The sequence below is a fragment of the Ochotona curzoniae genome, unplaced genomic scaffold (assembly GCF_017591425.1).
Source record: "Ochotona curzoniae isolate NIBS_2020 unplaced genomic scaffold, NIBS_Ocur_1.0 contig_1014, whole genome shotgun sequence".
Classification (NCBI taxonomy): domain Eukaryota; kingdom Metazoa; phylum Chordata; class Mammalia; order Lagomorpha; family Ochotonidae; genus Ochotona; species Ochotona curzoniae.
Genome location: NW_024464920.1, coordinates 49,922,346 through 49,937,552, shown reverse-complemented (window position 1 = coordinate 49,937,552; position 15,207 = coordinate 49,922,346). Strand labels below are relative to the sequence as shown.

The window sequence follows — 15,207 nt, the reverse complement described above, 5'->3', positions numbered from 1 at the left end:
CTCCCAGGCCGCCCCAAGGCCACATTCCCCTACACCCGAGCACCCACGGCGCCGCCCCTTCCATGGGGCTTCTTGATGAGCGTGTGTGCTGTGTGTGTGATGCCACAGGACTGTCACGTCCGGGGGCGGACTCGAAGCTATTATGCCTCATGTTGGGCCCAGGGCTGCCTTGGCCCCATTGGTTGTCTCACAGAAGCCAATGTCCTCAGAATTTATGCCCAGAGCAGAATTGTCTCCTGGGAGCTGTGGCTCGCTTCCTCCTGTCCCACCCCACACCTTCTGGGACCCTTGTTTCCTGCTGACCTCGGTGACCTGGTGGTTGAAGGTCAGGAATTATAGACTGTCACCCTCTCTAGCTGACGGTCATGGCAACGGGCCTGGTCGTCAGCACATCCTCGTGGGGGGCATGTTCTCGTCACCGCCTTCCTGTTTGTGCCAGTCTCCTGGTTTTTGAATCAGTTGGAGTGGTAGGCTGCAGCGGGCAGCCTCTGCGAGAGGCCTGCTCCCACATCCCAGTTTAGTAGCCTCCTCAAGGCCTCAGGCCAGTCCTCGGGGGAGGGGGACCCACAGGTGTGGCTTAATTACAGCTGGGGGTGACCCGCCTGTTCTATTCAGAATATCCACCTGCCAGAACCCAGGGTCACCGGACACGCCTGGAGGATGAGGCGGTGCTGGGCAGCCCTGCGGCCCTGCAGGCTGGCTCCACAGCAAGCATCATTTCTGGGGCCAAGGGGCTGCACGCAAGCCCAGCCCTGAGACTCCTCCCCCTCTGCAGACATTGATGAGTGCTCCTTCGAGAGGACCTGCGACCACGTGTGCGTCAACTCTCCAGGCGGGTTCCAGTGCCTGTGCCACAGCGGCTACGCGCTCTATGCAACAGCCCACTGCGGAGGTCTGCAGCTCGCCCCCGAGGCACGCGCCTGGCCACACGGCACCCCACACCCCAGTGCTGCCGCTGACCTGGTGGGCCTGGGAGGGGCCTCGGCAAGGCTGGACACTGACAGGCAGCAGAGGGGTCAGCCCGGGAGGAGGGGCAGCAAGTGTGGGCAAGCAGTGGGGCCTAGACACTCCTTTATGGGGTATGCTTGTGCAGCAGGGCCAGGGAGGGTAGGGGGCGGACAGTGGCTAGGGCAGGGCAGGGTGTCAAACGGGGAGCAGGACACCTCAGGGGGCTGCGCAGGCCCAGACTGGGGAAGCGATGCAGAGGGCTTCGCCTTTGCCAAGAGCACAGGGAACGCCTGGGGGCAGCGCATGCTGGAGCCTAGGGTGCAGGGAAGGGCCTGCCAGGGGTGCAAGCGGCGACCCGACTGGCTGGTGTGGAGCTTCCTGAGTCCCAAGGGGCCGCAAGAGGTTACTCCAGGTGTGCTGAGGAACGCCTGCGGCTCTGGCTGTCGTGTGGGAAGGAGAGTGGTGTCCAGGCATCTGGGGTGGGGGGCTACTCGTGCAGGGGCTGACGCAGCATCACTGATGAGCAGAGCTGAGCTGAGCCTTGGGGGACAGTGGGGATGGGGCAGCTATACTCGGGCCTGCCTGCTGCTGGGGGTGGCAGCAGGAGTGGGCTGTGGCATGTCAGACCCCGGCACCACTTCTACCGGTCCGTGGGCAGCCTGGGGGCTTGCCTAGCAAGAGGTCCCAGTCCTGCCACACCCTCTGCCACAGGACGAGAATGGGGGCTCCTGCAGAGTCTCCCCATGAGCTGAGGCCCCACAATCCCAGGGGAGGGAAGTGAGCTGTGTCTATGAGGAGCCTCGGCCCATGTGTGTGCACACGTGTGTGTACGTGGGAGTGGGCATGGCAGAGGTCTGCACTGCCTGCTGGAGTCAGGAGCGTCCTGGCCATCCATCCCAGGCAACCCCAGCCCTCCAGCACCCCGAAGGCACGCCCCTCACTCTCCCCCTCCCCCCGGGCTTCCAGATGTTGACGAGTGCAGCATGGACAACGGGGGCTGCGATGAGGGCTGTGTCAACACCAAGGGCAGCTACGAGTGTGTCTGCCCACCAGGGAAGCGGCTCCACTGGAACAGGAAGGATTGCCTGGGTGAGTGGGAGAGGGGGGCTCCTCCGCTCTGAATGCTGGAGCCCCTGACACACAGATGATGGGAACCCTGGTGTCTGCGTGCAGCCAGGGCCACCGGGCACGCTGCCTCTGCCGGTATCTCAAGCCGGAAGCTGGGGGCAGGGAAGGGGTATGAGCCTTACCCGGCACCCTGGCCTGGCCTGCTGAGGAAGCAGCGGCTGTGCAGAGGGGTAACTCGTGTCCTTGCAGACTTCACCCTCAGGGAAATCACAGTGGGGTTCCAGCCTCTGCGGGGGGGCTCCAGGCATTGTAGGTACCTCCAAGCTGGATGAGGCCCAAAGCCCCTGGCAGCAGCAGTGCCCACCAATCCACCCCCCATCATGTGTGGGCCCCATGCTGGGCACTGCAGTCCCTTGCCTGTCCTTCTGGCAGCCAGCCTGAACCTCCAGTGACTCCATGGGTCCCTCAGAAGCACAGCCATGTTCTCTGAGTGGACCAAGGCTGCGGCCTGGCAGCCTGCCGGCTCCCTGGCTCACAGGGCTCTCCCCAGCCCTGCTGTTCCCCTGACTGCCTCCCCGCCCCACACCTCATCCCCACGCCCCTCCTGACTTTCTCTGGCTGCCTGGCCCTTGGAGCCAGCATTTTCGTGTCGGTGTGCCTGTCTGCCTCCCTCCCTGGGACACATACCCTCGGCGCTGTCACACAGGTCCCTGCTGTGTCTCCAACACACGGAGCCAGGCAGACAGTCGCTCAGTACTGACTGTGTGGCTGAACAAGGGAGTCGCTCCCTTCCAAGCGCAGGCCACAGGGTCCCGTGGGGAGTGTGAGGAACGCCGTGCTGCTGAGGCAGTCGCTGCACCAGCTGCTGTTCTGGAGGGCTGTGTGGGGTGCAGGGTGGGGCCTGGTATCATCGGGCTCATGGCTGTGTGCAGCTCATTCCTGCTTGAGAAGTAAGTGACTGGGGTGCACTGGTTCCCAGGCTGGCCAAGGCTGTTGGGTACCGTGAAACGGGCTCTCCGAGGCATGCCCCCACAGTGGCCACCCTGGCTGAGCGTCAGGGCTGTGCTGGTTATGGCTTTTGCTACGATGGGGACTGGGCTGTGTGCAGGCACTGCTGTGTGTTGTCCCCACTCAGGACTATAGGAGCAGCCACGGGGCTTGTCCAGGCCACGCTGCTGTCCCCGGGGCTCCACAAGAAGTTGTCTGTGGAAGTCTAAGCCCTGGGTCATCCAGCAGTCAACACGATTTGATCCCAATTTTGTTGTTTATTTATCTGAAAAGCACAGCGACAGAGAAACAGCTTTCATCCACTGGTTCACTCCCCAAGTGTCTACAGTAGCCAGGACTGGAGCAAGCCAGAGCTAGGAGCTCTACCGAGGTCACCCACAGGGGCGACAGGGGCCATCGCCGGCTGCCTCCCAGGGTGCCCGTGACTGGAAGCTGTGCAGAAGTGAACCTGGGACTCGAACCAGGCACTCCAATGCCTGATGCAGCAGCAGAACTTGCTCACCACAAGCCCCACCTTCCTGCTCCTATCTCTGTCTCCGAGTCACCTGCTAGGCCCGTGACTATGTAAAACCCTGTATGATTCTGGACAGCAGAAGACCAGCTCAGACCGCTGGAGGGCCTGGCACAGCCCATCACTGGGCGGCTGAGGGAGGCTGCCACAGGTTTGTCCCAGCAGCCGGCTGACCCACAAGCCACCTGTCAGTCAGCCCTGATGGGTGCCATGGAGCTACCAGCCTTTCCCAGGAGGCTGTGCAGCAAAAGCTGTGTCTGGGACACCTGCAGCAGGTGGAGGTGCCCACCTGCCCACCCAGGAGTCCATCACCAGCAGTCATGCCTCTCCCAGGTGGGCGCCACACCTGCTCTTGGGGCAAACCCTCACAGACAGCTGGGACTTCTTTGGGAAGCGACTAGAGCCAGCCCCCGACAGGCTGACACACCCTGACACCCTGCCGTCCCTAGGTCACTTCCCACCAAGCTGATCTGGACACAACACGGAGGGCAGCCCGCACTTCGGGGCCCTGCCAGCCTCGGGGGACACGCTGGCTCCTCTCAGGCCCTTCTCTTCCTTCTCCCCTAGAGACGGGCAAGTGCCTCTCCCGGGCCCAGAGCACGCAGGCCCAGCTGTCATGCAGCAAAGCGGGAGGTGTAGAACGCTGCCTTCTCTCCTGCCCAGCCCACAGCCTCTTCTTGCCAGGTAACCCCAGGAACCCCTCCTCCCTGGCTGGGGTCCAGCTCCAGTTCCCCCCAGGATGACGGGCTCCGGTAGGTCCCAGTCCTTCCCCATGCTAGCGCACTGAGGCCCCAAGAATCGGCAGCAGTGGGGGTGTGCCTCGGGAGAGGAGGTGGGCAGAGTGCACAATCCACTTCTCTGTCCTCCCCACAGACTCGGAAAACAGCTACGTGCTAGGCTGCGGCAGTCCAGGCCTGCAGGGCAAGGCCCCACCGAGACGCAACGGCACCAGCCCTGGCCCCGGGCCAGGCTGCTCAGGTGGGCCCTGTGTCCTCCGCCATGCTGCCCCTTGCTGCTGCCCCATACTGCAGACAGGAGCCAGCCCTCTCCCTGTCCACAGAAGACCCTTGGCTGCATGGTCCCAGCCCAGGGTGTGACCCCACCACCCACACAGGCGCCTTTTACAAGCTTAGCAGGGAGAGGGGGAAATGAGACAGTGCAGATTGCCTACTCAGGGGCACAGGTCCTGGGCAGCCCTGTCCCCCACCATCTCCTTGCCCACTGGAGAGACCACCAGCCATGGGCGCTTTGGCTTTCCGCAGACACCCCTGGCACTCCCATCAAGCAGAAGGCCCGCTTCAAGATCAGAGACGCCAAGTGCCACCTGAAACCTCGCAGCCAGGACCCCACCAGGGCGACATCACAGCAGCTGCTGCTGGGTGAGAGGGGCTGCCCTGTCCCTGTACTCTGAGTCACAGTGGGAGCTGTCTCCTGGGAAGCCAGCTTCCGAGTGGAAACCCTGGGCCCCCCATGTGGCTGAGGGCTGCTGTCCTCACCCCCACCCAAGCAAGGGCTTTCTTCTTGACCCACTGCCCAGCTCACCCTAAGGCTCTGCCCAGTGGGAGGGTGGCAGAGGGGAGCCATGGAACTTGCCACCCCAACCTGACACAGCCTTCAATGCTCAGCTGCCTCACCCTGCCCTCTCCTGCTCCCCACGGCCCAGGGCTGGGGCAGGGAGGTGTTCGTCCCTGCTGAGTAGGGCAAGGGGTGGGAGAGCCGCCAGGCCAGCTTGCCCATTGGTGTCCCATGCCATGGAGCCCCGTCCCCTGACCACCTTCACCCCAACGCTCCCTTCCTTGTCCAGACAACTGCCATGTGACATCTGTGACCCTCAAATGCGACTCCACCAAGAAGAGGCGCCGGGGCCGCAAGTCCCCCTCCAAGGAGGTGTCCCACATCACGGCCGAATTTGAAGTGGAGGCGAAGCTGGCTGAGGCCTCGGGTGCGTGGGGGCAGTGTGGCTAGGCAGGCTGCAGTAGGGCAGCCCTGGGAACTGCAGGATGTGGAGGCCAACCAGGCAAATAGGATCAACACCTGCTACCAGGAAGGAGAAGGTGGCCCCGGGTTGCCCAGAGGGACAGGGGCAGGGCACAACAGAGACCCACAGTCCCTGCCTCCCCTCAGGGCCTAGGAGGGTGGCTGTGTGGACCCTGCCCTCCTCCCAGAGCCTGTGAGCCCAAGACACACTCTCCCAGGTTCCCCAGGGACCTTGGCCCCAGCCCTCAGACCATGGAACCTGCCCTGAAGACTTTGCAGCCAGCCAGTGCTGGGAGGAGAGCATGGGGATCGTGTGATGGGGATTAAAGAATAAGCAGGGTCCGGAGCTACGATTCCTCCCCAGAGGGATGGCTCCAGTAGAAAGAGCTAGCCCAGATGAGCGCTTGCAGTCCAGGAACAAACCAAAGCGGAAATACATGGCAAGGAGGGCATCCAAGGAGAGGAAATAGGCAAAGGCTCAGAGGCCAGGGACTCACAGCCAGCAGCAGTAAGTCAGGCAGAGCGGCCAGCAGGTAGCATTCACAGGGAGTGTCGGAGTCCCGGGGATGGGGCATGGCCAGTCATGTAGGGACCTTGTATTCAAGGCCTGAGGTCAGGACAGTCTTGTGGGGGCAGTGGCAAAAAGCAGCCCCCACCCAGAGGGTTGTGCCATGGCCGGGGGCGGGGCAGTTACAGGGCAGAGGCCTGGCTGGTGCTTCAGTGTGCTGTGCAGCCTCAGCCGGGTCCTGCCTCTCCCACCCTGGGTCTGGGTTACTGCGTGACTGCCCCAAGCCTGGCAGGGTCATAGGATCCTTCCACGCACCGGCCCCACAGACACCTGTGACGCAGAGTGCACACGGAAGCGTGCAGAGCAGAGCCTGCAGGCTGCCATCAAGGTTTTACGGAAGGCCATCAGCCGGCACCAGTTCTACGTGCAGGTCTCGGACACTGAGTACGAGGTGGCCCAGCGGCTGACCAAGGCCCCCGAGGCACAGGGGACCTGTGCCACGGGCCAGGTGCTGCAGGACGACAAATGCGGTAAGTCCCCGCTCGTGGCGGCCACACGTCCACCTGGCCAACTCTCCCTGTCCTTCCCTGTACACGTGGCCCGTGTTTGTGTGGGCATATGGAGAGGACAGCTCACATGGGAACAGGGGGATTCCCTAGGTGTGCCAAGGAGAGGAACCCTGGCATTGGTCATCACTGTCACCCCTTGGACCTGGGCCCTGCCCGGGACCCAGGACTCAGCCATATTTCCGAAGCGTCCTCACTGCTTTGGAAGATGAAGTGTGGAAGCCTGGGTTGTTGCTGCCAGAGTGTCACAGCTCATGGGCCCCCTGGTTAGACAGAACTGGACAGTGTCGCTGTGCACCCACACGGGCGCCTGGCCCTGCACTGACCGCCTGGCGGGTGTGTGCCACGTCTCTGCATCATCCCAGCGGCTCCCATCCTCCTGCCCGTGGCTAGGGGCCACCCCTCCATCCACAGGGCTCTAGACTACACGGTCTGAATTGAGTGCTGGGTCTTAGCTGTACCTGCAGGCAGGAACCTGGGGCAGGCACTCAGGAGCTGACTGCTGCCTCCCCGCCCCGCGTCCCATCGCTGTCCACTTTGCCTCTGCAGTGGCCTGCAGGCCTGGCAGCTACTTCAGCGGCGAGCCCAGCCAGTGTGTGCCATGTGCAGCAGGGACCTACCAGAATCTGGAGGGCCAGCTCAGCTGCACCCCGTGCCCCAGCAGCGACGGGCAGGGTCTGGCCGGTGCCCGCAACGTATCTGAATGTGGAGGCAAGTACGAGCTCCCTGGGAGAAGAGGCCAGGGATGGAAGGGGGCCCAGGGCAGGGGCTTCACCTGCCTGCCAGGCTCCCACCACAAAGGCCCACATGCCTGGTAGCGACTTACAAAGCTTGTCACCACTTCCAAGTGTTGTCTGTGCGGTGGCCCAGCTCGGGAGCACCCCATCTTGGGTGTGCCCACCCACATGCAGCACGCATCTTGGTGTCTGTGGGACATAGGGAGAGGACTGGACAGTGCATATGCTGTCCCGTCTGCAGATCGGCCCACAGCATGCACACCACCCTCAAGACGCTGGGCTGAGCGGCCTTCCACCCACTGGAGCAGCAGCTTCACTCTGCACGGGTCACTGGAGCTGGCCTCTGGGTGGTGGGAAAAGCCCAGTTTTGTTGTTGTTGTTGTTTCGTTTTCCAAGCATAACTTGGTTTGCAAAAAGCATTTCCACTTATGCTTGCACTGAACTCCTTCTGTGACACAGGCTCACAGTCTCCCTGGGGCCAAGGGGCATTGACCCTGGAAAAGCCATGGGAGGAGGCACAACCTTGGGGTATGATGCCCAGAGCGATGGATGAGAGGAGCGGGGACCTGCGGCTTCCCCCAGACGGAGGGCCTTGTGGGCTTGCAGGCACCACCTGCCCCTGCTCCCCAGGGCAGAGGTGGCTTCGGGAACCTGGGGTGAAAGCTGAGAATCCCAGGATCAGTGCAACCACCAGCCCTCAGAGCTGGGACTCCCTATGCATCTGGGCTTTCTGAGGGAATTCCAGAACATTCTGGAGTTGCCTTTCCTGTGACCCCCAATGGTGCCCTGGAGCTTAATGGACCAGTTCCGCCAGTGAATGGGGGTATTCCCCAGGGACAATCCCTCTGGAATGCCTAAGCCCACACATATGAGGGTTGGGGAGGGGGGTCACTGCCCAATCAGACTGGGCCAGTATCTCACAGGAACCCCCAAGACTGCCACGCTCTCCCCACCCCACCCAGCACCTTTGCAGGGGCATGGCCAGGCGACTGCAAGCCCGCCCCCTACCTTGCAGCCTGAGCCATGCCCTCTGACCTGCAGGCCAGTGCCCCCCAGGATTTTTCTCCACTGACGGCTTCAAGCCCTGCCAGGCGTGCCCCGTGGGCACATACCAGCCAGAACCCGGGCGCACGGGTTGCTTCCCCTGCGGAGGAGGGCTGCTTACCAAGCAGGAGGGCACCATGTCCTTCCAGGACTGTGAGACCAAAGGTGAGAACGGCACACCCAGGGGGCGTGCGGGCCGTGCAGGTGGGCTTTCCTAGACACCCCTCATCTCCTCCACATGGACACTGGGTGGTGCCCTGAGTGGCTGGCACCGTGCCACATACCAGCACAAGCACAACAGTTACCAATTTCTGAGTTCCAGCAGTGCCAAGGAGCAGCCCAGCTCCTAAGGGGAGCCCTGAGGACAAGAAGGGCCTGGCAGTAGCTCTGACCTGGAGCTCCCCCTTGGCACTGCCAGCCCTCTGACTCGTGACCCCCTCCCCATGGGCCTGGATCTCCTCAGGGACCCCAGTTCCCTCCCTATCCATGGGCATCCATCTGTGTTGCTGGCAAAGGCCAGGCAGCTCACACTCGACCCCAGGGGGCCTGCTGCATGGCCTCACGGTGCCCCAGACACAGACCACTCCGAATTCTCCTCTCTGACCAACACACGTGGCCTCTCCGGCCGCAGGCCCTGCAGCTCCCAACAGGCTCCTGACCACACACCACGGGGACAGAGCAACTCGCTACCTCAACTTCCCACACTCGCCCTCTCCCATCTCACCGCCCCTTCCCCCACCAATCCACAGTGCACTGCTCCCCCGGTCACTACTACAACACCAACACCCACCGCTGCATCCGCTGCCCCGTGGGCACGTACCAGCCCGAGTTCAGCCAGAACCACTGCCTCACCTGCCCAGGCAACACGAGCACCGACTTTGACGGCTCCACCAACGTCACACACTGTAAAAGTAGGTGCTGCTCTCCTGTTTATGGGGGGACACCCCTGGGGTGCTGTTGACTGTCCTATCCGGTCCCCTTTGTGGCACCCTCGGGAGCCCGTCACCAGGAGCAGCATGACTGTACCAGTCACCACTTCCTCTGACCCGTCACATGTCCTGCTGTAGTTTCCGGGCCCCTGGGGAAAGCAAGCAGCAAAGCCGGAGAAGGGAGAGCAGGCCCTGAAGCCCCTGCGTGGCGGACATCAGCTCAGCTGACCAGTGACACGGGGCAGAAGCTTAAAGCTGTGGGGGGCGGGGGCCAGGTGTGGACACCACAGGGTAGATAGACACACAGAGGAACTTGGAAGTGTGCGTCCCAGGGAGTGGCCTGATGTGGCTTGGGTATTTCCCAGAAAACCTTTGGGGGGCTCTGTTTTCTGGGTGAGTCTCCAGTCTGCTCCCCGTTTCTAGGGCTGCTGGTCAGGCTGGAGAAGCCTCCAGGCAGCTGCAAGAGGGGTTTAGCCCTGGAGGTGTGCTCAGCCCACAGCCCGGCTGGCTGGCAGTGTGACCTCCAAGGCCTCCAGGCCAGTGCAGAGGATGGCTCTGCAGGCAGGGTGGTCAGTGTCCCAGTGGGTAAAGCAGGAAAGCCAGCGGGGCTGGAGGCCTGTGGAACACTCAGGTGGGTGTGGAGTATTTTCCAGAAATTTTCAAGTGAGGAGAGAGCTATGAATGAGAATGACCGGAGACATGAGAGAGATGAAGTGTTGGCTTCCATGTGCTTCTTGCACAACTGAGGGGACATCCCTCAGGAGCTCACAACCAGGAACCATGTGGCCCTCAATGGTCACGTTGGGCCTCTGCAAGGATTCATGACTCCAAGGAGCGAAGCGAGGCGTGGCTTCGCCCTCCCTCGGGTGCTCCTGGGTCGTCCCAGGCCCCTGAGAGCAGGACAGCAGGATGCCACTCCCCACTGTCACTCGGCTGTAACATGTTCCGACGGGCGGCAGCAGGGCCAGCTCCGGGAGGTGACAGCCTACAGTGGTCCCCCAAGAAGCCTGCTGGGACAGCGCAGAGAGGGTGGGCTGGAGCCAGGCAAGGCAGCCCAGAAAGGAGTCACATAGGCTGGGCCTCAGGGAACATCAGGCCCAACCCGGGACATGCCTGGCCGTGGACGTGCCCAGGGCCTGGCCGGCTGGCACGGGACAACCCTTGAGGGGACAGTGTCAGCAGCTAGCCCCATCCTAGGCCTCCAAGGCTGCTGCCAGGGACCCAGCCGGCCAGGGACTCTGACCAGATCCTGGGGCCCCGGTGCCCACAGACCAGCAGTGCGGTGGTGAGCTCGGCGACTACACGGGTTACATCGAGTCCCCCAACTACCCCGGCGACTACCCTGCCAACGCTGAGTGCGTGTGGCACATCGCACCTCCCCCGAAGCGCAGGATCCTCATCGTAGTCCCCGAGATCTTCCTGCCCATCGAGGACGAGTGTGGTGATGCCCTGGTGATGCGGAAGAGCGGTATGTACCAGGCTCAGGCGGGCGGGCAGGGCAGGGGCAGCCTCAGCCCCGTGCCCACCCCTTTCCTGGGGCCAAGCAGGGCTCAAGTCTGCCTGGGTCTGGCTCTGAAAGGTGGGCTTTACCAAACTCTAGGGGGAGACCCAGAAATCTTAGCAGGTACCCTAAGCACAGGACCTAGGACCCGGCCAAGTCCACTCTCCACTGTGGCCACAAGCCAGGCTCTTACCTCTAGTTGTCCCTCCAGCTACAAGTGCCCTTTTGTCCTTCCTGTCACACCAGCCGGAGCAAGGCCCCAGAGTACCCTCCTCCTCCTCCCTCTGAGGCTTATGGTGCCAGGACCAGAACACATGCATGTGCACACACCCTTGGCAGTGGGTGCACCTGCAGCCCTGTCAGGCTGGGGAGAGACGCCCCTTGGCAGTGGGTGCACCTGCAGCCCTGTCAGGCTGGGGAGAGACGCCCCTTGGCAGTGGGTGCACCTGCAGCCCTGTCAGGCTGGGGAGAGACGCCCCTTGGCAGTGGGTGCACCTGCAGCCCTGTCAGGCTGGGGAGAGACGCCCCTTGGCAGTGGGTGCCCCTGAGCGCCTGCAGGGACCTGCTTTATTCCTCACAACACACGTGGCCAGAAGCCTCACTGAGAGCTGGGAATTCTGGGTGGGAATGTTACGGGGGGAGAAAGTCCCCACATGCCCGTGGGGGCCCTGTGGGTGCTTGGAGACTGGCAGAGGACGGTTAGGAAGAGGGGGTGAGCTGCTGTTTGCTCCTCTGAGATCCATGGGAATTTAGTGCCATATGCAGGCAGCAAAACTGCTAAGCTAAGAAGCCTTTGCATGCCAATGGGGGCTGCCTCAGGCACCTGGGCCAAGCTCTTAGAGACAGGGGGCTCCCCGAGCCTGACTTCCCCATGCCCCTCCAAGCAGTGTCTGCTGCTCACCTGGAGTGGGCCAGAGTGCATCCCACCCTGTCTGCTGGCTGCTGGAGTAGGCCTTGTGCAGGCACATTTGTCTGGAAGGAGACAATTGGGCAACTCAAGAAGGGGCTCTATAAACAGGTGCATCAGAGCAGAGCAGGGCCAAGGTAGCAGGAAAGGGAGCCGTCCAGGAGTCTTCCTGGAAGAGGAGCCACAGAAACACGTTGCAGAAGGATGAGGGGGAGCAGACAGTGCAGGTGCTGGTGGCTGGTGTGGGGAGGAGCAGGGCCAGAGCTAGTGGGTGGAGAGTGGGGGTGCTGCTGGTCGGCATGGGGAGGGGTGGGGCTGCAGGCAGGAGGCCAGAGCCTGTGGGCGCAAGCAATGGCGTGGCGCCCCTGCAGCCTCGCCCACATCTATCACCACCTATGAGACCTGCCAGACCTACGAGAGGCCCATCGCCTTCACCTCCCGCTCCCGGAAGCTCTGGATCCAGTTCAAGTCCAATGAAGGCAACAGTGGCAAAGGCTTCCAAGTGCCCTACGTCACCTATGATGGTAAGGACACAGTGAGCCTGTCACAGGTGCACTGACCAGTTCCCCTGGCCCCTAAGGACCGGGAGGGATGCGGACAGGCTGGGGATGTTGGGGGTGGCTGGTGCCAGGAAGGAGCTGTCCATGGTGTCTGCAGGCCTCAGCACGAGGAGCTGGCCAAACAGCTGGCTCAGAGAGGGCCAGCTGGTGGTGGGAGGTGGGGTGCAGCCTGAGACCGGGGGTGCCAGGGAGGCCGGCAGCTCTCAGGCCATCACCTGCCCCCATCCAGAGAGAGCTAGAGGGTGGCGGGAGATGGGGTGCAGCCTGAGGCCGGGGGTGCCAGGGAGGCCGGCAGCTTCAGGCCATCACCTGCCCCCATCCAGAGAGGGCTAGAGGGTGGCGGGAGATGGGGTGCAGCCTGAGGCCGGGGGTGCCAGGGAGGCTGGCAGGTCTCCAGCTGTCACCTGCCCCCTTCCTAATGCCTGTCACTTGCCAGAGGACTACCAGCAGCTGATAGAGGACATTGTCCGTGACGGGCGCCTGTATGCCTCTGAGAACCACCAGGAGATCCTCAAAGTGAGTGGCCTTCCCCCTGGGATAGCAGCTCTGCAGTGAGCAGGGCCAGCCCACACCCACCGTCCCCAGGACCCTGGAGAAGGGTAGAAGGGAGGATGGTGGCGAGAGGGAAGGGCCCAAGGACCAGGGGCATCTGTCTCCCCCAGCGATGGCAGCGAGCTGACAACCTTAGCCCCTACCCCAGCGTAATTGGGAGGCTGCTGACTGCCCAACCATTACTGGCAGCGCCAAGGCCCGTGGCCATGGGGGCTTCTGGGCCAGCTGTGTGACATGGGGGTGGTTCCTTAGGGTGGCACCTTAGCCTCAGGGGACCCCACCCCTGTCCCTGAGATAGGATTCCCTCCTCTTCCTGCCTGTGGCCTCAGGACTTAGAGCTGGCTTGTTGAGAGGCCAGACTCCAGGACCAGACTGTCACCCCCCAGTGTCCTGGGAGCCCACATGGTGTCCAGGACAAGGGCAAAGCTAGACTTGGCCATCCATGGTCAGCTGTCATCACACTGAGAAGCAGGGCAGAGCTGGAGGAAGATTCTCCTAGCCTCGGCCAGGCCCATGTGCAGTGGCTCTCAGCTCACGGTGGACACTTGGTCCCCAGCAGCTGTTCTCAGGAGTCTGTCTCCTCACCGGCCCCCGGCACCCAGGCTCTCTGTCCGTAGCCTCTGCTCCAACCAGAACTCTACCTCTTGTTGCCCAGAGGGCCCTGCGTGCCTCCCACACCTCCATCCTGAGCATGCGTCACCCATGCCTCTCTCCTTCCTCTCTGTTCAGGCTCCCTGTCCTCTGGGCAACCTGCTCAGACCTCCTTCATCAGGTGACAAGCAGTTACAAACTGCTGGAGCACTGTCAGCTGTCAGCCTGCCATGGCCTTGCCACAGGGTAGGGAGGAACTGCCAGCCACCTGCTCAGCTCACTGGCAGTCAGCAGCGGCGACTGTGTCTCGAGGCCATGGTGGGGGTGGCTCTGGGGGTGAAGTGAGTGTGAGAGGGAGGACCTGAGTGTGTGCTGGACAGTCCAGCCAGGGAGTGTGAGAGAGGACCGAGCATACCTCTGACAGCCCAGACCACAACAATGAGGCCCTACACCAGGAGTAGGAGAGGCCCTGGCTGAGGCCTCTCTGGGCTCGGGCTGCAGGCCCACACAGCAGGTCCTGCCTCAGTTTCCCCTACAGGGTGGCTCTGCTCCACATTAGGGGTAATGACAGGGCCAGCACTGTGAGCATGCCAGCATCCCTTGCAGGCACCAGGTCACATCCTGGCTACTCTGCTTCCAGTCCAGCTCTCTGCTTACGGGCTGGGAAAGGAGCAGGAGAGGGCTCAAGTGTTTGGGCTGCCGCACACATCTGGGATGCCCAGATGAAGCTCTTGTCTCCTGGCTTAAGCATGACTAAGTCCTGGCCATTGTGGCCATCTAAAGTGAACCAGCACTTGGAAGATCCCTCTCTCTATTTTTCTCTCCCCTAACTCTTTATAACTCTGACCCTCAAGGGCCCACTGGGACCAAAGGGGCTTTCCTACTGGGGCGGGGGAGCCAGCAAGTGAGCACAGGGCTCCACATGGCAGATCTGTTTTATTTTATGATGTATTTTGGAAGGCAGAGATCATTCACCATTCTTCTGGCTGCTGGGTCACTCCCCAAATGGTATTGGTAGCCAGGACTGGGCCAGGCCAGAGCCAGGAATGCAGACTTCCACCCAGGTCTCCCATGTGGGTGCGAGGGCCTAATCCCTAGGTCAGCTTCACCACCTTCTGAGGTACATCGCAGGGAACCGGATCCAAAGTAGAACTGCCAGGACTTGAACCAGCACCCGGGAGGCTGGCACTGTAGGTATTGGCTTGACCTGCACACCCCAGTGCAGGCCCTGGAGCTCGGCCTGAAAGCCAGGCCTGCAGTGTCCCACACCTGCGTCCTTGGCTCCGAGCTGTTTGTCTTTCAGCCTGTTGTGTTTTACAGTAGAACTTTTTAAAGATTTATTTATTTTATTTAAAATGGCAGATTAAAGAGAGAGAGAAAAGTCTTTCATCTAGTGGCTTTATCCCCAAATGCCCAAAATAGCCAGGGCCAGGCCAGGGCAAAGTCAGAGCAACAGCTCCACGTGTGTCCTGCAGGAGTGACAGGCACCCTGGTACTGGGGCTGCCCTGTGCTGCTGACCAAGTGTGTAACTGTGGAACTGGATCCAAAGCACAGGATAGCCAGGACTCATCCCAGCACCCAGGGGATGTGTCTGTCCTGAGCGGCAGCTTGACCCACTGTGCCACAAATGCCCACCCCAAGAACCCTTTATAATAGAATCAAGTTGGAGCCCCAAGCATTAAAACCCACAGAAGAACCTAAAAGCCAGCTGCAGTATTAAAAATGGAAAACTCCACAGCGAAGCAGGGCCATGGGGTCCTGAAACCCACCAGCCAGCCCACCCTTTTCCCCTCCCCTAT

General features: G+C 61.9%; 1 protein-coding gene across 3 annotated transcripts in view; it reads left to right on the top strand.

Annotated features, from left to right (window-relative positions):
• The window catches only part of SCUBE1 (signal peptide, CUB domain and EGF like domain containing 1), an 85,812-nt gene that overhangs the window by 70,409 nt on the left and 196 nt on the right, over positions 1-15,207 (top strand). For all 3 annotated transcript variants that reach the window (XM_040991463.1, XM_040991456.1, XM_040991449.1), the window contains 13 exons: positions 776-892; positions 1,915-2,037; positions 4,103-4,219; positions 4,409-4,513; positions 4,798-4,914; positions 5,340-5,477; positions 6,347-6,550; positions 7,136-7,297; positions 8,365-8,532; positions 9,117-9,278; positions 10,567-10,764; positions 12,076-12,228; positions 12,701-12,780. In XM_040991463.1, the coding sequence (XP_040847397.1) occupies positions 776-892; positions 1,915-2,037; positions 4,103-4,219; positions 4,409-4,513; positions 4,798-4,914; positions 5,340-5,477; positions 6,347-6,550; positions 7,136-7,297; positions 8,365-8,532; positions 9,117-9,278; positions 10,567-10,764; positions 12,076-12,228; positions 12,701-12,780 (1,844 nt within the window). The remainder of the gene's footprint in view (positions 1-775; positions 893-1,914; positions 2,038-4,102; positions 4,220-4,408; positions 4,514-4,797; positions 4,915-5,339; positions 5,478-6,346; positions 6,551-7,135; positions 7,298-8,364; positions 8,533-9,116; positions 9,279-10,566; positions 10,765-12,075; positions 12,229-12,700; positions 12,781-15,207) is intronic.